At 38.1% G+C, this 24,250-nt stretch overlaps 2 protein-coding genes across 2 annotated transcripts in view; one reads left to right on the forward strand and one right to left on the reverse strand.

Annotated features, from left to right (window-relative positions):
• Positions 1–728: 728 nt before the first annotated feature.
• Positions 729–8,401, reverse strand: GNG5 (G protein subunit gamma 5). Its single transcript, XM_032630506.1, has 3 exons — positions 8,197–8,401; positions 4,469–4,613; positions 729–943 (listed from the first exon to the last, which is right to left on the reverse strand). Exons 1-2 carry the CDS (start codon positions 8,275–8,277, stop codon positions 4,488–4,490), a joined length of 207 nt encoding a protein of 68 aa, XP_032486397.1. The 5' UTR covers positions 8,278–8,401; the 3' UTR covers positions 729–943; positions 4,469–4,487.
• Positions 8,402–8,444: 43 nt separating this feature from the next.
• The window catches only part of SPATA1 (spermatogenesis associated 1), a 38,187-nt gene continuing 22,381 nt past the window's right edge, over positions 8,445–24,250 (forward strand). The window contains 4 exon segments of the mRNA XM_032642360.1: positions 8,445–8,637; positions 15,500–15,675; positions 23,703–23,756; positions 23,848–24,079. Of these exon segments, the coding sequence (XP_032498251.1) occupies positions 15,640–15,675; positions 23,703–23,756; positions 23,848–24,079 (322 nt within the window). The 5' untranslated portion in view covers positions 8,445–8,637; positions 15,500–15,639.

Consider the following 24,250-nt stretch of genomic DNA (forward strand, 5'->3'; position numbering starts at 1 on the left):
TGTACTTTCATGGAACATGTGGGCTGGAGAGAAGTACAGTGCTTGGTAAATACTGTGTAGCCCACTGTTTTCTATCAGACTGATCTTCATAGTTTTAATTCTGTTCCCCGAAAATACATATATTTGGGGGTGAGGTTTCTAGGCTGTTTTAACATTTCCTTAAGCCTTTCAAGAAGGGTAGAAATTTTTAAAGCAAAGTGTTTTGCCAAGGACTAAAAGCAAAAGTTGCAAATTATTGATGCTAATCTTTGGTTCCCTTTTCCTTGGTACTTTACCTCATTACATTGTACTGTAGTGCTCCACAGGAATTACCTCGGGCTCTGAAATTTTTCTCTTCCATCTTGTAATGGAATTCTTATATATCTAGTCTTTACTATCCTTACTAGGAGAGCCATGTGTTATGAAGTAAATAACTTCTAGGTGTAATGGTAATACCCCACAAAGTAGTTCATTAGAAAACAAAGTTAACCCTGTAAATAACTCATCAATAGAAACTAGTATTATTAGCAGCCTCCTCCTGACCTTAAAAGAACCAATTTGCAACTTACCTTTAATTCTCTAACAGTCTTGCAAATGTATGGCATAAAGTTATGTGAGATGAGTTGCTGGAACAAACACTAAAACTTTTAACCCCTTAAAGATGATGGGAAAATTGTCATTTTGTTCTTAGGTGTTCAAAACAAATTAATATTATACATAGTATATTTAATACCAGTAATTAATCCAAAAACTTGTATACTAAGTATTTTATTGTATGCTGCCACCAGTGTATATAAAATAATTACCCTTGTGAAACAGAAATTCATGAATATTCAGAGAGGTAGACTGACAAAAGTAGAAGTTTGTATAGTATGGCACATGTTATAGAGACAGGCTTTTGTACAGGCTTCAGATTTAGCTTTCCTTTGAATATTCACCGGTTTATGAAAAGTGGTTTAAAAACCTGAAATGAAAAAAACAAAAAAAAAAAACAGTGAATTAGGGTAAAGTATCATAAGAACAATAGCTTTTTTTCTGAATAGCAGTACATCGTACATTACATTTAAGGTATTCATCTGAATGTCAGCTTATAAAATGCTTTCAATTAAACTAAGCCTGTTTAAAAAAGAAAAAAAAAAACAGACGTCACAGGGTTTCTAGGGAAAAAAAATGAGAAACAGGATAGAAAATGCCTGTGGTGTAAAATGTAACTTTCTCTTAACCACTCTCAAGTGTATATATAACTTATGATTTATAACCACTCTCAAGTATATGTAACTTAGGGTTTAGAAATAAACAGACTTAAAGTTTGACTTGCCAATATCATTGCCAAAATACACTCCAGATCCGACTTTTTAAAAAGGTTAATATAAAAATCTCTGAAGTTGAGAAATATCTGAACACCTCTAGGAAATGAGCAATAGTATTGAGGAGAGCAAGATGCAATCCCTTCTCTTTACTCACATAAATCTATATACAAAGAGAAATGTGTACATGGATATTGACTATAGTAATGGTTTAACAGCAGAGGACTGGAAGTAGCCTAAATGCAACTCAATAAGCCAATGGATAAATAAACTAAGGTTCATACACATGACAGAATACTATACAGCAATTAAAACGACAAAACAATCTATGGATTAACACAAATCTCAAAAGTAATGCAGTAATAGTTGTTCCTTAAAAATAATACCTATGGTTTAAAACTATAAAACAATAAATATATATAAAAAGTAAAAACGGGCATAACAACTTCAGGTTAAGTCATCTATATGGAAAGGTAGGAAAAGTATCTTTTATTTCTTGAAAGTTGGGAACCCTGGCAGTCCAGTGGTTAGGACTTGGGGCTTTCACTGCCAAGGGCCAGGGTTCAATCCCTGATCTGGGAACTGAGATCCCACAAGCCACACAGAGCAACCAAAAAAAAAAAAAAAAGGTAAACCATTTAATTCAGAAGAGTAGACACCTGGTTTTTTATACTTAGTTAAAAATTTCTGTTACTTCATTACAAAAATGTGTTACTTCACCACAAAAATCAGTGGTTTTTTTATACTTAGTTAAAAATTTCTGTTACTTCACCACAAAAATCAGTGGTGAAAAAAACAATGTGTAGCCTCAGTTAATCAGTGCAAATTACAAAAATGAGATAGGCAGAAGAAAGTAGCAAAGAATCTGAGATCTGTTTGGCAAGGGCTCAGCAAAAAAGTACTCTTAAGCTCCAGGTGGAATAGCAAAGTTTAATTTGGCAGTTTTCAAGGTTATTACATTTTAAATGTCATTCCTTATTGTTACTTCTGGGAATTTATCTTAAAGAAATGGGTAAAGTATACAATGGGTACCAAGATCTTCGCCTCAGTGTATCCTCAAATTTGGAAACCTCAATATTCGATGAAGTATAATTTAACTTATAGTACAACCACATTTACAAGGACTATTAAATGAGAGCACCAAATCCTAACCTCTAGACCACCAGGGAACTTACAAAGACTATTAAATGAAATAAGAAAATTCAAGTGTAGAAAAAAACTGTGCATACTATGATCACTATTTTTCAATGATTGTTTTTTTCTCTTAAAAGGAAGTATCTGTTAACAGTGGTTATTTCTAGGTATGTGGATCATGATAACTTCTATTTTAATACCTTGTACTATGTGTTGCTAAATTATCTATGCTTTTAAAAAAATTATATAAATATATATATTTTTAAAAGCTATGAGTATAAAGACTTAAATACAGACTCTTTGCATCCATGCCACTCAGTGTGCCTAGGACAACCAACATCAGCATAACATCCCAGACCTACTTTCAAGTTTGAGAAGAAATGCTTTTACACCCAAATATTCTTTTCCTAGCCAAAAGTGTTTCAAATCATAATATCCACAAAGCTAAGGGCTTATTATACTGCCAGAATTAACAGCCATTATTTTACTTTTAAATCTAGATTTTTATCCCAACCATATTTTAACCTTGAGCAACTCATTAAACACTTGTCTGCAGACTCCTATGAAATGAAACTATTAACAGCCAATTAAGAAGCCAGGCTTAACAGTATTTTAAATGAAAATAAACAATTTGTGAAGAGAATACAAGGGGAACCGTAAAAATATGAAATTTCCCAAAACTGCCATGAAGAATTAATACTGCCAGGAGCAAACGACTTTTAACCTGTTAAATATGAAGGTGCTAGACTTAAAAAGAATTACTTCCCTTAAACTCAAAGGCGGGTTTTTTTTTTTCCTGTGTTTTGAAAATCTTAACCAATTCAACCAATCATTGTATTTACTGGAAACATGTACTTATACAAACTTCCTGGACACTCCCAAGTCTACAAAGTTTAATTAGGGAGGGCACAACTATGTAACATGGTATTTTAGGAAGCAGCTTCCTGCACGTGGAGGAGTCAGAATGTCTGTAGATGGTATGTGCCATACACAGTCTTTTTTTTTTGAAGCACTATTTAAGTTTGCTTCTTGTAGGTCAATATGAATAAATGCTCTGACAAAAGTCCTATGGATTTATGAAGGTAGTACCCTTGGATTACATTTTCAATTATCCACATCATGTTTTCTTGTCACATCTCTTTTGGATTGACATATGTTTTTGCATACACTGACATTTGTTCTGTAAGTTACACGTTAACATATAAAAGTATGCTTTAAACCAGCCCAAAATTTAGTTTCTTAATCCTCTGAAAACCAATCCACTGTCTGCCACCATGAACATATATACTTCATTTCTCTCATTTTATCTTTACCTAACAACAATAAAATTAAAACCTGTTGTTCCCCAGTCCAAATGCCAACACCATGTCAGCTTATTCGGCTATCTCTTCAGTTTCTCTTGCATTCACAACTCCCAATTATTTGCTATGCTGTTCTATTAGATCATCATTAATCCAAATCAGTTGATAGTACTTCAAAAGCCACCACCATGAACACTGCAGATTTTTTTTTAATGTCTAATTTTTTTTTTTAATAATGTGCTGTTATTTACTGATTTATCCTCTTTTTTTTTTGGCTGCACAGCATGTGGGATCTTGTTTCCAGACCAGGGATCAAACCTGTGCATTGGAAGCACGGAGTCTTAACCACTGGACCAGCCAGGGTAGTCCAATGTCTAAATATTTGCTAGATACACAAAAATAAAACTAACCTAGTATTTGGGGGCACCAGAATACACCATTAGGCCAATGCTATAAAAGGTAACATGACTTGTCACAGCAGTGAAATTTTCTAGTAACTCCTGTATCCTCTTTATGGTTATTAAATCCTCTACTTAATCCTTTATGGTAAAATAGAAATAATTAGTCTTTATGACTACTAAATCAGCAAATTTCATCAATCCTCACAAAACAAAGACTGGAAACTCTAAGTGCCAAACAAAAGTGTATGGGATGATTTTGCTCAACTTATAAGTGCTGCAAAGAAAGAGACCTGACTAGTTATCCCTACTGTGTGGGGCTTTGTTGTTTTCATTTAAGGAAACTTACCTTGCAAAGATTCATTTTACTACAAAAAGGAACAGACTTTCTGAGGTCTGAAGGGATTTGTACTTGAAGATACTCCAGTCAGCAGGGGGTCATGTTGAGCATTCTGCAGACAGAATTGTTTCAAATCTGCAGCTGCCTGCGAAACCTGTATATAACAAAGGGTGGGGGAAGTGGGTGGGAGGTGGTGACAATGTTTTAATGAAGTTTTTCTCAAATCTTCAAAAATACCTGCCAATAAACACTTCTCTTAACTCAAAAAAGAAATATACTAATTGAAGCTCAACAGTCATATACTGAGCCTTTATACTTAAAACACTGCATGTAAATAAGTATGAACAGTACAATTCTGTTTATTTGTAAAGCACAGCACATCCTGCTAGTTTATTAATAAATAGGTTGTTCTACTGTAACCTTGAGGGTACTCAACATCTTGTCTTTTATTAAAAGCAGTACACAGGATATTATAGGTTAAAAAGTGTTAAAATGCTAGTAAACTATCACTCTGTCTTGAAAGCAGTATGGGAAATGGGAAAATGCTACTCTGAGTGAAGATCATGTTCAAAATCTGAACCATTCAGTTTATTGTTTTGGTATATGTACCATCAGCTGTTTAATGTTACAAAACTGGACAGTGACAGTTTCTGCTCAGGGTCATGTGACTGAAAGGCTGATTAGCAAACTTCAGTTTATTTTAACAACTTTACCAAGCAGCCTGCCTTTGTGAAACTGTGTATGCCTTAAATGTGATTTAATAATTTTCATATATGTATGCAAAGCCATTTAAACAGGACTTAGGAACTTCTGTGGCTTCATAGTTAAAATAACTTTATATCATGTATCACTTAAACATCTACTATTTGTATATATTCTGGTAAGGTGTGATACAGGACACCAAAACAATAAACTGAATAGTTTAGATATATAACATGAATGACTAAAGGATGCCTCAAATACATACAATATCCTAACTCTTGAATTGAGGTTTAAGAAGATGGAGAAGATAATCATTTATTTTATTATTTTAACTTCCCTTAAGGAGGGTGAGAACAGGTGTCCAGTCTGGCTGGGTAATATTTAGCCTTTGAAAGGGAGCTTAGGGCATCACAAATGCTCTCTACAAAGAACTTCTGCACGTGACAGCTGTACCCCAGACATTAACCTGATAAAAGGATCCATCATCATGAGATAAATCTAAACTCTTCTTGGAATCTAATTTATATGTTTGGCTTATATACCAATCCAGGGTAATGAGTTCCATGAATTTATTTAGCAACTGTGTGAGTAAACAGTTTATAAATTCCTGGTACCAAGTACTATAACAAATGGGTACCCTGCTCCCCTAAAAGGTGTAGCTACAGTGGGGGAATGGTGGTATAATTTTTCACTGTTGTATAACATGGTTTCATTCATTCACATTAACCAGCAGTAAAGAATGTGTTAATCATCTGCCTAAAGTGTAGGTAGGCGCCAGCTTAACTCCCTTTCACAAACTTCTCATCACATCTATGTGCCAAATATAATTTTAGGGACTGAGAATATGTAAGAACAGCCAGATCCCTGCTGTTATGGAGCTAACAGTTCAGATGAAAAGAGACAAGGTGCTCTGCAGAAAAACAAGTGTTTTTTTTAGATCAGGACCTAAGAGAAAGTGTCTTTGAGGAGGTGACATTTAAACTGAGATCTCAGTGACAAGAGATCCAGCCAAGTGACCCATCAGTGAGAAAATGATCAGTGACAATTCCAATCAGTGGGAAAATGGACACAAAGGCTTAAAACTCTAACAAGCTTCTAGCCCCTATGGCACTGTAATAATCACCATCCAGGAGGCTGAAACCCTATAATCCTGGCATAATAATCAGCGCCCTCTTTCAAAAGTGCCCTGGGTAAGTGTATGGTTACCCAAAAGTGGGAGAGTCTGTCAAGCATTTGTGATAATTTCTATCAACTACTCAAACATAAAGGTTTAAAAAGTAAAGCTGTGGTAATTTGAAAGTAAAATATCACTACAAAAGCATCTAGCATAGAGTCATGGGTAAAACAGAAGCACAAAATGAAATCCAACTAACCACATTTTGCAACATGTCTAATGAAAAGCTCATTTAATGTCCCAAGGTGTAATGCCTCCTCTCCTTGCTACACACAGCCCTGGCATCAGACAAACAGATTTCTAAATAAAACCAAATCACTTGTGGTGCCTTTAATGATTCCGACGAAAACCCTCCTAAGAATAGGAGGAAGGCATCATGCTGGGAGTTATTGGAGGGGCTAGAGTTTTCATGGTAAAGCGTGAGCCTGAGGACTTCAACTCATTTTCTTTGGCGATTAGGGCTAAATACCCCTACTTAACACTTTCTGCTTTCAACCAGCATTTTTCCCCTCCCCCCATTTTTTTCTTTCCCGGGCCACTCCAATCTATGATAAAGACACGCCTGAATGATAAGATAGTGATTTCAAAGTTAAATCCAGCCAAGACTAACCATAAATCACTGGAATGAGGTAAGAATCTGGAGATCAGAGAAATGGATTCGAGACAGCAATGGAGTTTACAACACTTAAAGAACAGGAAGAGAGGAGAATCCCACCCCAAGACTCATGGGAATTTCCCTTCCCTCCCGAGATGACCACAACTGAGTAAACTAAGTCCCTGACATTTATACTTAAGGAAATGGGTAAATAGGAGACCATCTTACTCCACAAAACATTTCAGGGGGAAGTAAAAACTAGCCTAATGAGTACAGAATCAAATCATCTTGGAAACTGGCTTTTTCTTTCAACAGAGTGCATGCTTTATACTCTTCTCTGTTTCTTTTTTAATTACAAGTGTTTCACACGTAAACTGACCCGCACCAGAAAGAAGCCAATCCACGCAGGATTTAAAAAATCAGGAAACTCGAAATAGCACTTGAACGTCAGGTTGTCATATCACCAGACACAAAAGGCTTTTGCCCCAAAGTAAATACCCCAGGACAAGATCAATGCTAAACAGATGCCAAAATAAATAAAACTGGTCCACCCTAATTACTTTTTCGGGTACGCGCGGACCAGTAGGTATACCCAAAGTCACAACACAGCAAATGGTGCCAAACAGATACGAAATGCACGCTTTGTACGAGGCTGTACAGGGCACCAGTGGTAACCTTAGACATTGCGAACGTTTCCAAAACAGGCTTCTTTAAAGTTATGCAAGAATTCGTTTTCAAGTGTGTGTTCGGTGAATGAGAGGAGCTGGAAGTAAGACTCTACTACTAAAGGGAGTGGATTTGGGAAAGTTCTGAAATGCAAAGAAAAAATACTTCTGAATCAAAAGTCGGGTAAAACCCCGTCGGGTGACAAAAAACAGAAGAGCTGGTCGAGAGGGCCGGGAAGGGTGCGGACTGCGCGCGGAGGAACAGCTGTTGGCGAGCACGGCCGCGGAGTCACTACGGAGGGAGGGAGACCGAGAGGAGGACCGGAATGCGGAAAGCCGCTGTTCAAGCCAGGGCCAGCTCGCCTTGGAAAGTCTTGGGGCGGAAGGGCACACTAACCTGCCCTCCAAACCACAGCGCCGACTCGCGCCGCTACTTTTCTAAAGCTGGCCGCAGAGATCGCCGCCGCCGCCGAGAGCGCGTCCTCCCTAGGGGTGGCGAGAGCCGGACGCGAGCCTCGCCCGCCGCGCCAGCTCGCCTGCCGGATCCCCCCCGCCACCTCCCCCGCCCTCCCCTCCCCCTCAGCCGCCCGCCCCCGCTCACCTTCACGCGGTTGAGCCCGGCCTCCAGCCGGAGTTGTTGAACCACTTTCTTCATAGCGGCGACGCTGGAGGAACCAGACATGGCGCACGCGAGAGCTGGGCAGATCGGCAATCCGTCGGTGGATCGGTGGTGGGTCCGCAGTGCCAGACGGCGGGACGGCGGGGCGGCGAGTCTGCTGAGCGGGAGGCGGGGCTCGGAACTTTGTCTCTAAGTTTCCGGTTCTTTGCCCCGTGGCTCCACCCGCGGCGCGCATGCGCGCCCTTCTCCGCCTTCTGTTTCAGCTCCTCACTCGGGCGGGAGCCCGAGCCTCAGGGGGGTGAGGGGAGAGCTGGGAGCGAGAAGGGGCGGAGCGGATGGTGGGCGCGGCAGCTGTGGGTTGCTAACGCGACCAGACACCCATCCTCTCCGCTCTCCCTCTCTGGAGAGGACGATTTGGGAGAGGTAAGGAAAGAGCTTGTCGTTATCCTCCAAGACCCGAGGGGACCGGTGAGAGAAGTCAGATATTGAAGGACTTTGTAAAAGGCCTGGTGGCGGGACGACGAGGCGGTTCCTGTTTTCCTGACGGAGTTGGCGGCAGAGGTTGAGGGAAGGGAAGGGGAGAGCCTTACCGAGGCGCAAGAGCTAGAAATACGGGTTTGAGTCACTGCCACCCTGTCCCCTTAGAGACGCATCCCTAAGTGACCCAAGTTTGTCCAACGGGCGGCCCATCCGCAGCCCGCTTCCCCATCGTCGGACCCCAATAGGAGTAGATGCAAGGTTAGGGACCTCAACAGCAAAAAAAATTTGACTCTTCTCTTTAGTGCTTAGCTATAAACATGAATTACCTATGTATCTCCTCAGCCGGTATCTCACTACTGGTTCAATCAGTCATTCTCTCTAGTCTTTATCTCTTTTTCTGTTGTGGTTTACAAATAATTACAGCTTTCTCATAACATGGGCTTGCTTCATGGATATGATACTGCTTCATGACTTCCCTTTATACATTCATTTTGCTTCAGTATCTACTAACTACATACTTGAATCTTGAGTTCTTCTCGCAATTTTAAGTCCTAAGGGCTCATCTATACATGCCAGGCCACTTTGTCTCTGGCCAGCCAGGATTTGGTCTTTAGTATTGATACAGTCAGGAATGACAAAGGGAATTGTAGCTCAAAACACAGCTTGTTTGCTGTTCCTTTAGAAGGAATACTATAGGGGGGCAGTTTAATTTAGGATAATAGTAAAGCAGGTCTTGATTGCTCTATCTTGAGTTCACTTAATGAAAAATTTGTTCTGAGTTAGAATATCAAGTTTTTGATGCATCCAGAAAAATTGAAAGTTGTAGTCTCCCAGTTGGCATACTAGTTAATGAATGCCAGTATGCTGTATTTAATATAGATTATTACCATTAATTCTTATCTAATAAAGAAGTTGAGTTGTGCTTTGTTAGGTTCATAATTGAGACTAATAGTAGTACAATGTCAGAAAGAGCCTTTGGATAGATACAGAAATAGAAATATTTAATGTTTCCTTAAAGTACTAATGTATTTAAAGTAGCGTTTGAGATGGTTAAAATGACAAATCACATTTTGTTTTAATTGTTGTAAAAAATTTATATAGGAAGTAATATGTAGAAATAATTTGATTTGAAAGATTGTGTGTCCCAGAATATAATCTTTTAATTTTGATACCATTAGAACAATTAGTGGAGTCTGATAGGATTTCATAGAGACGTAGTCAGTACTAGATCACAGGAATTTTAAGTTCTGTCAGATTTAAATCACTATCTTAACATAAAGCAAAGCTTTGGAATTTTTTTTTTTTTAAGAGAAAGAAGCACATTCCATAGACATTGTGGGCCATCTCAGAAGGTGAAAGGCACCAGGGTATGGGGGTTGTCAGTTTTTATAGGGGTGGGTAATTTCGTAGGCTAATGAGTGGGAGGAGTATTCTAGCTGTTTTGGGGGAGGGGTGAGGATTTCCAGGAATTGAGCCATGGCCCACTTTTTTTTTTTTTTTTTTTTTGCGGTACGCGGGCCTCTCACTGTTGTGCCCTCCCCCATTGTGGAGCACAGGCTCCGGATGCGCAGGCTCAGCGGCCATGGCTCACGGGCCCAGCCGCTCCGCGGCATGTGGGATATTCCCAGACCGGGGCACGAACCCGTGTCCCCTGCATCGGCAGGCGGACTCTCAACCACTGCACCACCAGGGAAGCCCTGGCCTACTTTTTGACCTTTTGGGTCAGCCTAGGAACTGTCATGGCGCCTGTGGGTGTGTCATTTAGCTTGCTGATGTGTTACAGTGGAAGTCAACTCATCCACCATCTTGGACCTATTTGGTTCTAATGAGTTTATGTCGTATCCTCCAGCTATGTCATTCTTTTTAAACGTTGTGCCCTGCCCCCTTCCTGTCTCATTCCCCGCTCAGAGATTTTACTCCCATAATCTTATGGGAAGCAGAGGGGTGATGGTCTGTCTTCTGTAACTGCTTCAGGGCTGAGTAGGGGTGTCAACCCTGCCTGTCAGGGAGTAAAAATCTCTGGATGCCTGATCTAGAGACCCCAGGGGGCAGGACAGCTTCTTGTTTTGAGTTGGTATGGACTGGAATCCTTGCATAGTCATCTTATGTGGGACTGTTGTAACTACTTCTGTAGCCTTCCTGTGAATTTTCTTTTGTTTTTGAATTTTTGAATTTTATTTTATTTATTTTTTCATACAGCAGGTTCTTATTAGTCATCCATTTTATACACATCAGTGTATATATGTCAATCCCAATCTCCCAATTCATCACACCCCCGCACCCTCTGCCGCTTCCCCCCTTTGGTGTCTGTACGTTTGTTCTCTACATCTGTGTCTCAATTTCTGCCCTGCAAACCGGTTCCTCTTTACCATTTTTCTAGGTTCCACATATATGCGTTAATACACAGTATTTGTTTTTCTCTTTCTGACTTACTTCACTCTGTATGACAGTCTCTAGATTCATCCATGTCTCTACAAATGACCCAATCTTCTTTTTTTTTGCGGTACGCGGGCCTCTCACTGTTGTGGGCTCTCCCGTTGTGGAGCACAGGCTCTGGACACGCAAGCTCAGCGGCCATGGCTCACGGGCCCAGCCGCTCCACAGCATGTGGGATCTTCCCGGACCGGGACACAAACCCGTGTCACCTGCATCGGCAGGCGGACTCTCAACCACTGTGCCACCAGGGAAGCCCGACCCAATCTTCTTGAAGAGGAAGTACTTTTGTAACAGCATCAGAGTACAAGGATAACTGTCTATAAATGACAAGACTTAAAAGGCATGGTTAAACATCTGATTACAGTGTAATCCATAAAGAAGTGACAGACAACATTTTAAGATGACAGCTAGAACTATAGCATTATACCAGGACATATCCAAATTCCAGAAACTATATAATTTTTAGGATGTCTGTGTTAATAACATTCATCTATACAGTATATCTTAAGTAGGTTAACGCTCGTGTGATAATGCTCTCTATGTAATTTAACATACCAAATAATACTGGTTAAATATTTCTCTCTGAGATGCCTCAGGGGCCCTCCAAAACATCCCAAAGTTAGCTGAAAGTCAAAAGAACTTTGATTAAAATTTGATATTTGGGAAGTTTCTCAAAAAGTTTCAACACTTGATCAAATAAGGTCATTGGTCACTGTGAGACAATACTTATTTGTTAACCAAAGTTACAAGAGATCTCAAAAGCAAATACAGATCACTTAAAGGCAAAGAAACTCACACAATATGTTATCAAAAACGGCCTTCCAGGGACTTCCCTGGTGGCACAGTGGTTAAGAATCCGTCTGCCAATGCAGGGGACACGAATTTGAGCCCTGGTCCGGGAAGATCCCACATGCCGCGGAGCAACTAAGCTCACGCACCACAACTACTGAGCCTGCGCTCTAGAGCCCACGAGCCGCAACTACTGAGTCCACACACCACAACTACTAAAGCCCGCATGCCCAGAGCCCATGCTCCGCAACAAGAGAAGCCACTGCAATGAGAAGCCTGCGCACCGCAGCAAAGACTAGCCCCCGCTCGCTGCAACTAGAGAAAGCCCGCACGCAGCAACGAAGACCCGATGCAGCCAAAAATAAGTACATAAAATAAATAAATTTATTAAAAAAAACAGTATTCCAAGAAAACCTTGTTCTTGGGACTTCCCTGGTGGCTCAGTTGTTGAGAATCCGCCTGCCAATGCAGGGGACATGGGTCTAATTCCCTGGTCTGGGAAGATCCCATGTGCCGCGGAGCAACTAAGCCACAACTACTGAGCCCGTGTACCTAGAGCCCATGCTCCGCAGCAAGCGAAGCCCGTGCACCGCAACAAAAAGTAGCCGCGGCTCAATGCAACTAGAGAAAGCCCACGTGCAGCAACGAAGACCCAATGCAACCCAAAATAAATAAATAAATAACTTTTTTTTTTTAAAAAAAAGGAAAACCTTGTTCTCTTAACGGAAAGAGAAACCAAATCCAAGACTTAGCTTACTCCCAACAAAATCCATTTACCCACCTAAATTCAATCCAATCTTAGAAAATCCTGATCATGCGTAACTCTTCAGTATTTTTTCATCCTCACGCCTTCTTTTTTTTTTTAATTTATTTTATTTATTTTTGCTGTGTTGGGTCTTCGTTTCTGTGCGAGGGCTTTCTCTAGTTGTGGCAAGTGGGGGCCACTCTTCACCGCAGTGTGCGGGCCTCTCACTATCGCGCGGCCTCTCTTGTTGCGGAGCACAGGCTCCAGACGAGCAGGCTCATTAGTTGTGGCTCATGGGCCTAGTTGCTCCGTGGCATGTGGGATCCTCCCAGACCAGGGCTCGAACCAGTGTACCCTGCATTAGCAGGCAGATTCTCAACCACTGTGCTACCAGGGAAGCCCCTTCACGCCTTCTTTTACTGAAGACACATATCTAACTCTGCTTAAAAATCTTTCCACATTGGGTTACTTTTCTTACTGACAAATTTGCAATAGATATAATAAAGTCTAGTAAACCTAAGTACAACAGAAATATTGTACAATATTATACTTAACACTGATGACTCTAAAGACGTGTCTATATTAATGAAGCCAACAAGCTTAAGCCACCTTCAATACCAGATATCAGTTTAGTACTGAATATTTTCTAGTACTACTGGGGCTACTCTTTGTTGCAGTGCGTGGGCTTCTCATTGCGGTGGCTTTTCTTGTTGCAGAGCATGGGCTCTAGGCCCGCAGGCTTCAGTAGTTGCGGCGCGTGTGCTCAGTAGTTGTGGCTCGCGGGCTCTAGAGCGCAGGCTCAGTAGTTGCGTCGCACGGGCTTAGTTGCTTCTCGGCATGTGGGATCTTCCCAGACCAGGGCTCAAACTTGTGTTCCCTGCATTGGCAGACGGATTCATAACCACTGCGCCACCAGGTGAAATTCATTCTGGCCAGATTATTTTCTATTTCTGAGTATATAAGCGCTAATTTCCTTTAAGTCAGTGAAATAGAGCTCTTTTACTAATTACTTTTCGGCAATACCATACATCTAAGACACACATAGATACGTACGAACACACAAACAAACACAGAGACCTCATTGTTCCCATTCCAGAATTTAGCCATGAGCCAGGTACGGCAACGTAAAACCCATCAGTCTGCAAAAGAGGTTGGATTAAAATTGGGTTTCTGGCAGATGTAACAAATCAAGCTCACTTGTCTAGATGGCTAAACCCTTGTTAATAATATTTATGGAAAAGATGCTTAAGATTTTTATTTGTCCTTGACAAGTTCCAATTTACCCCCTTTTTCAAAATCTGCATTTTAAAAAGATGGCAGAGATTAGGGTTCCTGGAGAAAACCAGGTCAGATATTTGCATCTCAAAGGCACAGGCAAGTTCCTCCTAGGATGACTGTTTCCCCTTTAATACTTACAAGTCTCTTAAGATAAATAGGGAAGCTTTGGGGAGTGATAAAAGGATTGGTGGGCTTTGGATTATTTTTGGAGCCATACCTCTGATTCTGTAGAGACCAGATTTGTAAAACAAGGATAGTTTTGGTTTTTTTTTTTCTTTTTTTAAATAATTGGGTGGCTACCTCAATGATACTGAAAGACCAATATACCTATTAACCTATGTTGGAATGTTTTACTTTCCTCATTTAGCTTAGGGGAGAACGCCTTCCCCAAAATTTCTATGAGGTACGGTTAGCTTAGACCAGTGGCTTCCCATTTTGGTACGTTATTTACAACACTTTCGGGAATCCTCCCTAGGTTTAAGAAATTTTTTAATTATAGCCCTCAGTCAGGCCTTTGATCGGAGGAGGCTTGCCTACAGCCTCATGTGATCTCATATTTAAAGGTAGCCAGACAATTTTCTTTTTTTTCTCCATTCCATTCCTATCCTGCAGGCACCCTCAGCTTGAATTTTAAGTTTTGTCAGATTTAAATCACTATCTTAATATAAAGCAAAGCTTTGGAATCTTGAAAAAACTTCTCTACTATTGGTATTATAGTATATCCCTAAGGATTATCCCACTTTGATAATTCTTTTTTTTTTTTTTTTTTTTTGTGGTACGCAGGCCTCTCACTGCTGTGGCCTCTCCCGTTGCGGAGCACAGGCTCCGGACACGCAGGTCCAGCGGCTGTGGCTCACGGGCCCAGCCGCTCCACGGCATGTGGGATCCTCCTGGGCCGGGGCACGAACCCGCGTTCCCTGCACTGGCAGGCGGACTCTCAACCACTGCGCCACCAGGGAAGCCCCTGATAATTCTTTTTTAGAGTAATAATTCTGCTACCTTATTTTTTAACTTTTATTATATATTTATATACTTTAAATTTTGTTGTGTATTCTTGTAAACTGTAATACATTTTCTGAGGGAAAACACAAGAAATAATACACAAACATAGGTACACAAACCTGATATACTTAAAGACTGATATTTTCATCTGGAATAATTGTTCACATTTATTATTATTGAGGTATCCAAGGCCAGGAAGAAATGTAAAGGGTAAAACAATGTTCATCATTTTACAGCATTTGTATAAGTTTAGTCTTTCTACTTCCAAAAGTATATTTCTGCTTTGTGTAAAACACTATATATATTTAACCTTAATTTTTGACCAAGAGAAAATGAATTGTTTAGAATAGTAAAAAATGTTCTAGTCACAAGTCTATTATAATTTACCACTTTACTTGGTTGTATGGGATATATGTTAATTTCATTGCAGTTACCAGCCCTACTTACTAGTAGTATATCTTTTTGAATTATTATAATAAGACTGTATACTTATCAAGTTTTCATTTTGAGTCTAAAGCCTTTTATGTTTTTCTGTTTATTTTTTGAATGAATCAGAGACCAGAAATGAGTGGAATGCTATCTTAAACAAGCCAAAAATCTGTTATAACCTTTATTAAATACTACTTCGATGAAGAAAGATTAAAAAACCCTACAAAATTCCAGCTGATAATTACCCCATTCAGACGTTGGTGAATATGTCCCTCAGTCCAAGTCGACCTCCCTCATCAGAGGTAAGAAATCTTTTTTACACTAAAATATAAGAAAAACCTGCTTATCATTGGTTTTGAAAAGTTTTGATAAAGCGAAAATATGGATTATATAAAGTATTAGATACCAACACCACTGTGAACCCAACTTTGTGTATCCCAGTACTTGATTACAGTTCTTGTATCTCTAAGGACCCCAATTATACTGGTATCTCCAATGCATTGATCCTATCACCTTTTTTTGTTTGTTTATTCCTCTTCTCAGGATGCCTTCCATGGCTGGCTTAAATATCACGGAGCACTCTTCTGGGTTCTTTTTGGAATTTTTGAATTTTATTTTATTTTTTTATACAGCAGGTTCTTATTAGTTATCTATTTTATACATATTAGTGTTTACATGTCAATCCCAATCTCCCAGTTCATCCCACCCCCCACCCCCCACCACTTTCCCCCTTTGGTGTCCATACGTTTGTTCTCTACATCTTTGTCTCTATTTCTGCCCTGCAAATTCATGGAGCATTCTTGATCACTCTCTTGCACATACTTTTGACTCCTTGCCCTCTCTCATTTCACTGTAGTCCTTGACAAAACAAAAACCCTGCTTAATCTTCTTCACCTATTCTTCATATGTACCTACAGTGGAACATGGCTGGAGAAAAATATACCAGCATAGGACTATTCTCATTTTAAATTAATGACCGTGAATCTCAAGTGGAACTTTTGCTAGTAGGCAATAAGACTATCTCCCACTCACTCATTCACTCTTCCACTATTCTAGATAACTATTTCATACCTTCTCAAACCCCCAATACCTTCTTCTCATTTTCACTTTAAATCAACTCCAGTCAAGCTTTCACTCTACTATTCCACCAAAACTGCTCTGTTAAATTCACCTCTACATTACTAAATCTATTGCTTAATTCTTATTCCACATATGCTTGATCTGTGTGTGCACAGTAGTTGACACTGTTGATCACTCTGTCTTCCTTGACATAATTCCTTCACTTGGCTTTTAGCATACACATTATCTTGGTTTTCCTTCTACATTCCTTGTTATTCATTTTCAGTCTTCTTTTTTGTGTCTTTTTCTTCTTCCTGTTCCCTTGATATTGGGGAATTTCAGGGGTCAGCTCTTTGCTCTCTTCTCAAGCTGCCTACTTGAAATCTCCGCTTGGATAACCAATAGACAGCTGAAACTCAGTATGTCTGAAACTGAACTACAGTTCTCCCCGCAGCCCAAACCCATACTAACCATGACCTTACCCATCTCAGTTGATGGCAAATCCATCCTTTCGATATCTGAGGCCAAACACCTTGGAGTCATACATCACACCTTACTCAAACTTCACTTCTTGGACTCTAGCTTCAAATTATATACAAAATCTGACCACTTCCCATCACCTATATTGCTAGCATGTTAGTCTGAGCCACTATCACCTCACACTTTAATTATTCAAATAACTCTATAACAGGTTCCATTTTCTTGTCCCTTATAGTCTGTTCTATTATCCCTTTAATAATTATTAAATATACAAATATTTGGGAGTAGAGCATTATGTATGCCCAAATGTGAAGTAATATGTAATACAGCGTATTATGAAGTGTTCTTACCCCAGTTGATTAACACGTGTCAATTGAGGGCTATAAAGTCAACTGTTTAAAGGAGAGAGAAGGATTGGAGAAATAAGTTAAATGACACCTTAGGAGTTAATAAGGTAAATTCAGAATGCAGAACAGCCTGTTAAACAATTGGTCCAGTCTCTTTAAAAAGTGCCATGAAGAGAAAAAAAAGCAGGTCTGGAATACTCTTCCAAATTAAGCTTTTTAAAAGTTGTGACAAAAGGGAGAAGGAGAGAGGGAAGGACAAATTAGGAGTACGGGATTAATAGATACACACTAGTATACATAAGATAAATAAGCAACAAGGATTACTGTATAGCACAGGGAATTATATTCAATGTCTTACAATAACCTATAATGGAATATAATCTGAAAGAAAATAACTGAATCACTTTGCTGTATACCTGAAACTAACACAAATTGTAAATCAACTATACTTCAATTAAAAAAAAAAAGACGTAACAACCAAATGCAATATGTTATCCTTGATTGAATTCTAGATTGAAAAAACATTCTGAGGACAGTTGGACAGTTGGCAAAATTTGTATATGGACTAGATATTAGTTGACATTAAGGAATTGTTAATTTTCTTAGATTTGTATCCGGACTATTCTATTTAAAACTGAAAACTACTCCCTCTTTTGTCTTCCCAATTTCCTTGCCCTGCTCTACTTTTTCTCTTTTCCCAGTACTGCCCACTTTCTGATTTGCTATATCACTTACCAGTGTTTTATATTTAATGTTTATTGTCTATGTCCCTCACAAGACTGAGACTAGTCTGAGGAAAATGAATCACTTGCCTTTGGTGCAAAACTTAAGCAGGCACCAAAAAATTAAGTAGTTAAGATAAATATTTTAATAAAAGATTTTTAAAATGAAAAATTAATGCAAAAAGCTGTGACAAACAAGATATCAGCATTTTAAATAGAAACAGGATCTAATAATGCTATGCCTAGCCATTTTGGAGCCTGAGGCAAAAGGCAAAATATGTGCCCGTCTGTATACCTTTTAATGTATATTTATTATTTATTTATTTATTGTAAAATAGTTATTTTTATTTTTACTTATTTAAAATAATTTTTTTAATCAAAGTATAGTTAATTTACAATATCATGTAAGTTTCAGGTATACAGCACAGCGATTCAGATATATATATATATATGAATATATATATATATTCTTTTTCAGATTCTTTTCTCTTATAGGTTATTGTATAATATTGACTATAGTTCCCTGTCCTATTTAATGTATTTTTAAAATAATAGTTTTAATAAAAATATTATTGATGGATTTACTTCCATTAAAGCCAGGATAAAGTTGAGTTTTGATATAAATAGAATGTTTAACCTTAAAATGATATTGTGAGTTTTAATACAGGCTTTCAAAATTTTCAATATTTTTTCAACTATGTTGTTCTGGAAAAAGTTAACCGTTAAGAAATGTATTTTTTAAAAAAACATGTATATAGCAGTTCATATTTTTCCTTTCTACTCAGGCTCTAATAGTACCATTCTGTCTTTAAATTTATGATATTTTATTCAACATGAATTTTTTGCATTGAATAGATTTATTTATTTATTTTATTTTTGGCTGTGTTGGGTCTTCGTTGCTGCGCATGGGCCCTCCCCAGTTGCGGTGAGCGGAAGCTACTCTGCTACTCTCCTTTGTGGTGTGCGGGCTTCTTATTGCGCTGGCCCCTCCCACTGTGGAGCACAGGCTCTAGGCATGCGGGCTTCAGCAGTCGCGGCACACGAGCTCAGTAGTTGTGGCTCGCGGGCTCCAGAGCGCAGACTTCGTAGTCGTGGCACGCGGGCCCATCTGCTCCATGGCATGTGGGATCTTCCCGGGCCAGGGCTCGAACCCGTGTCCCCAGTGTTAGCAGGCGGATTCCCAGCTGCTGCGCCACCAGGGAAGTCCCTGAATAGATTTTTTAAAATATTATTTATCTTGATTACTGAGGTTTTGGTACCCCTTTAAATTTTGTACCTGAGGTGAGTGCTTCACTTCCCTCACACTTCTTCTTGTCCTGATACCTCATTAGAATCTCAGCTGCATGCAGGCAAGGATCTTTGTTTTATTCACTACATATTTGTAGTACCTACTATGTGCTGGCACATAGTAGGCATATTTGTTGAATGAATGAATAAATCCAAATTCCCAATAAATTAATTTACTTCAAAAATGTTTCAAAGGTCAGGAAATGTTTTGTCAACTATATTTTCTTTGTATTGCTTCCTCTTTCAATTATAGAGTGAAAGTCTATACACTTTGAATTATAATTCTTGAATTGTTATAAAATATATAGAAATAATTACTTCATCATGAAAGCAGAGTAAAATGTTTAGTTAAAGAAATATTTTTTCTCCTGTAAAATATTAATACATTTATATAATGGGCAAGGCCATATTTACTTTAGATTTCTGAAGGTTTTACAAATATTTAATAGTAAAGCTTTAATATTTAATATTATAGTATTAATATATAGTATAGCTTTAGCTGTTAATAGGATGGTATAGTTAGAGAATAATCTTTTAAATGCCCTGATATTCAAAATACAGCATATAGGAAACTTCACTATTCCATCTATTCAAACATCTTAAACTGTTGGTTAATATTCTGACATCAGAACTATACAAGTAATCCGCTTGGTCTATAAAAACAACTTGAGCAAAATACTCAGTTCAAGAGCTATTGTCGGGCTTCCCTGGTGGCTCAGTGGTTGAGAGTCCGCCTGCCGATGCAGGGGACACGGGTTCGTGCCCCGGTCCGGGAAGATCCCATGTGCCGCAGAGCGGCTCGGCCTGTGAGCCATGTCCGCTGAGCCTGCGCATCCAAAGCCTGTGCTCCGCAACGGGAGAGGCCACAACAGTGAGAGGTCCGCATACTGCAAATAAATAAATAAATAAATAGAAAGATGTTAAGAGCCATTGTCATTTCCTATAAAAATTACTAATATTAATATAAGGTCATATTTACTTAAAATTTAAAAAATGTTTCTCACTTAATATCATAGAGTCTAATCATTTCAATGCTTTGACTTTTAATATACATGAATAGCAAACTTTCATTAGACTAAAAAATAAGCCTTTATTTGCTGTAATTGTTCTGTTGTAGTAATCTAAATATTCTTCTCAATAGATGAATTCTAATTGAGGTCTTAAAACACTAATAGGAAAAAAGATAGTGCATATAAGCACAGACAAGCTAAGCTTACAGACATGCCCTATGTGAAAACAACCATTCCTTTCCCCATCACTGGTCAGGAATAGGTTCTTCCTTGAATTCTGGGAAACAAAAATATTCCCCAAGCCCTAGTATTCACACTTTAGCAGGTGCCGAGAACTAGCACTCATCACAGCTGTGTTAGGGAGACAATATGTAAAGGATAAGGATTCCACAAGATAACACCAATGCAACTGTGTAGGTAGAGGTCAGGGAAGGCGGAAAGGTTGGTAATAAGAAAACTGATCTTGGCAATCTGGTATCCTTACTGCAAGCCACAAAACAAGCATTGTATGTCCGTATGTTAAGGAACTCTAGGACCACAGCTATGACATTGTTTCCAAGGGAAAATGTGCTCCAAGTGCCAAGTAGCCAACCTAACAAATTTTTGGCTCTTCATTTTATTTTTTTGTGTTTGTTCAGAGGATACATGTATTCCATGTTTATTTCAATTATGTTTATTAAAATTAAAATTATAGAGGACATCAGTTGATTTTTTTCACTTTAAAAATATTTTAACTGATTTTATTCTCAATTTATTCACTTGGTGGAACTTCATGTTTTTTATGTCCCTGAAGGATCTTGGAACTATCAGTAAAATACCATTGCAATAGAAGTTGTTAACAAACTAACTTTAGCTGGATTTATAAGGCAAGTATTTTGTAGTCATGTTACAATGTGCCTGAAAAAGCAATCTTTTTTTTTTCTGCAGAGAAAAATGCTTTCTGGAAATTCAAAAATTCTAAGTGAAAAATATCTTATTCATGTGATGGATCCAGTCCCTGACTTAATGAATACTATCAATAGGTAGTGCTATATAACAGTTAAAAAGTACTATAGGAACAGATGTCACTTAGCCATAGTACTGCCACCTAGAAAACAGAGTATAACCTGTGTATTACTATGGCTATACCCAAAGAGAATTAAGAGAGAAATTATCTGAAATTAGAAACCTGTTGAAGAGCTGTGAATAGCGATTAAACCAGTATATCTACAATTGCTTTTTCACTGAACTATTTAAAAATAGAAACAGAATACACACACACACACACACACACACACACACACACACGTGTATATATACACATATATGCTCACTTCTGGTTTCTCGTATTTATATAAGGTTTATTTCTTTAATCAAGATTTTTCCATATTTAAACCGTTTAAAATGCAGTATATTCCTATTCTGTGCTAGTTAACGAATCATTATTATGTATTTGCTTATGCGATTATTTGTTTAACATAACTGCCATTAGACTGTAGCTCCCTGTGAGCAGGGACTTTATGTTATTCACTACTGTATTTACAACCAGTGCCTAACAAGGTGTTTAGCACTTAGAGGCATTTAAATGTTTATTGAAAAAATTAAATAATGAATGATAATGGGAAAAAAAATTTTCCCTCAAAGTAAAACTATAAAGGAATTTGCTATGTGGAATTCTTGGGCTCAGTAGGTAGATTTAAAGTTTTTGTCATTAGAGTTCTGTTTAGTATAGCAGAATATTAATTTACTGATCATTAAGTTAGTTTTCCTTAATCAGGGAAGGAAAGGAACAACCCTCATAGCTTTTTGTTCTTTTTCATGATAAGTAAAACTGCAAAATACCAATCACAGAATTCTAGATTGGAAGGGACCTAATGACAATTTAAGCCAACTTCTAAAATGCTTCTAATATCAATATTTTATTATAATATTTTCAACAAATATTTATTGATGTTTTTCTGTATACAAAATGAGAAAAAAGAATTGACTATGGATCCTGCTCTTAAAGAATATTCAGTGTAGTGGTGAAGATAAAATACATAAATAATTAAAATAGCATATTCTGTGTATTTAGAAGAAAAGGAGACTGCTTCCAGCAGGACAAGAGGGGAGATGGAGAACTTTAAGGAAAAAGTGATCATCAGTTTAGATTTTGACAGAAAAATATTTGATCTTGCAAAGATGTTGGGTGGGAGAAGCTTTCTGAGCAGAGAAAATAGAATGAGCACAGAAGTGGCAAAGGAGGCAACTCTAGGGAAAAGTGAGTGGTTCGGTTTTTACTAGAGCATTGACTGTGTGAAAGGGAATAGTAGACAACAAGTTGTAAAAGTTGTTTATTGAAGGTCTTGAATGCCAGATTAATGAATTTGGATTTTTTTTTTCTGAAGCTTTGGAGTTTTTGAGCAAAAGATGATATGATGAGAGCCTTAAGAAACTAGAGACAGGAATTGTAACCAGGAGACTTTTGCAGTGGTTAGGCAAGAGATAAGGAGAGTCTCAGGAAAAGGCTGCCTCTCAGATTTGATCTACTACTATTTTCTCCTTGGTTCTACACTTTAGCCACAAAAATCTTCCTTTGGTCCTCACATACAGCAAACTCATTTCTATTTTATCATCTTTGTACTTGCCTGGAAATCACTTCCCCCGATTTTCAAATAGCTTGCTTCTTGTTTTCATAATTCAGTTCTCAGCTCAGTTATTATCTTTCAAAAATGGCCTTCTCTGACCACCTAGTTTTCAGATACTCTTTCTCTGAATTCCTCCCTATTACATCACTCTGTTTTATTTTCATAAATCACATATCACTATCTTAAATCACATTTATTTAACATCTGCTCTCCCAAGTAGAATATAAGCTACGTGAGAGCAGGGACTTTGCATTGTTTACAGTTGTATCCCCACCATGTAGAACACTACCTGACACATAGTATACCTCAATATTTGTTGAAAGAATGAATGAATAACAAATTAACCCTATGGGCTGAATATTTAGGAAATAAAGTTTACAAAGTTGGATTCTAGAACCAGATTACCTGGTTTTGAATCCCAACTTGAAAACTTCCTATTTATAAAATCTTGGGCAAGATGCTTAACCTCTCTTTGCCTTATTCTTGTCTGTGAACTACAGACAATATGTGTGCCTATCACATGAATTGTGAGGATTAACTGAGCTTTATATGTAAAGCATTTAGAATAATGCCTGGCACATAGTAAGTCCACACAAGTGATAGCCATAATTATTATTATTAAATGACATAGAATTTCTATTATGTTTAGTACAGTGAATAGAAATAGGATTATATTCTACGTTTTCTAGAACATAGCCTTAGTTACTAGCTTTTTGATTTGACTTTTATGTCACAGAAATATGCCATCTGCAAAAAAGTGAGGGTAAAAGTAATTGAAAAAGTAATTACAGAAGCTTTATTTCCTCATTTATTTCCAGGTGAAGGCAAAGCAAGAATCAGAACTGAAACTCAAATCATTTGCTCCTCCATATGTATGTAATGTGACATTTTAAACTTATACTAATTTTTTAACTTATTTTTTAAAGTGTAAGCTAATTTTTTTTAATTTCCTGTATGTTTTAGGCTCTTCAATCAGAGTTATATTTGCTTCCTATAATGGATCATTTAGGAAATATTTATTCAGCATCATCAGCAGTTTCTTTAGATGTGCACCAGACTAATAATGGTGTTGCTGAGGCTGACGGAATAATACACAGACCACTTAGTGTAACTTTGTCAAAGGAAGAACCTGGAACAGATCCCAGTTGTTTAGAAAACACTTTGAAAAAGCTTCTTAACAAGAATCAGGAAGAAGGTGATTTCAACTGGAATGGGAAAGACAAAGAGGTTGTTATAGTACATTTTAACAGTCAGGTCTGGGCAAATTCTGGGCAAATCTAGCCTTACGAATATAGGCAGTATAAAAGGAAAGCTACAATTCAATATGGGGACTTTAAAAACTAGTTTCACCAGTTGGGAGGAAAAA

Source organism: Phocoena sinus, chromosome 1, assembly GCF_008692025.1.
Source record: "Phocoena sinus isolate mPhoSin1 chromosome 1, mPhoSin1.pri, whole genome shotgun sequence".
Lineage (NCBI taxonomy): Eukaryota > Metazoa > Chordata > Mammalia > Artiodactyla > Phocoenidae > Phocoena > Phocoena sinus.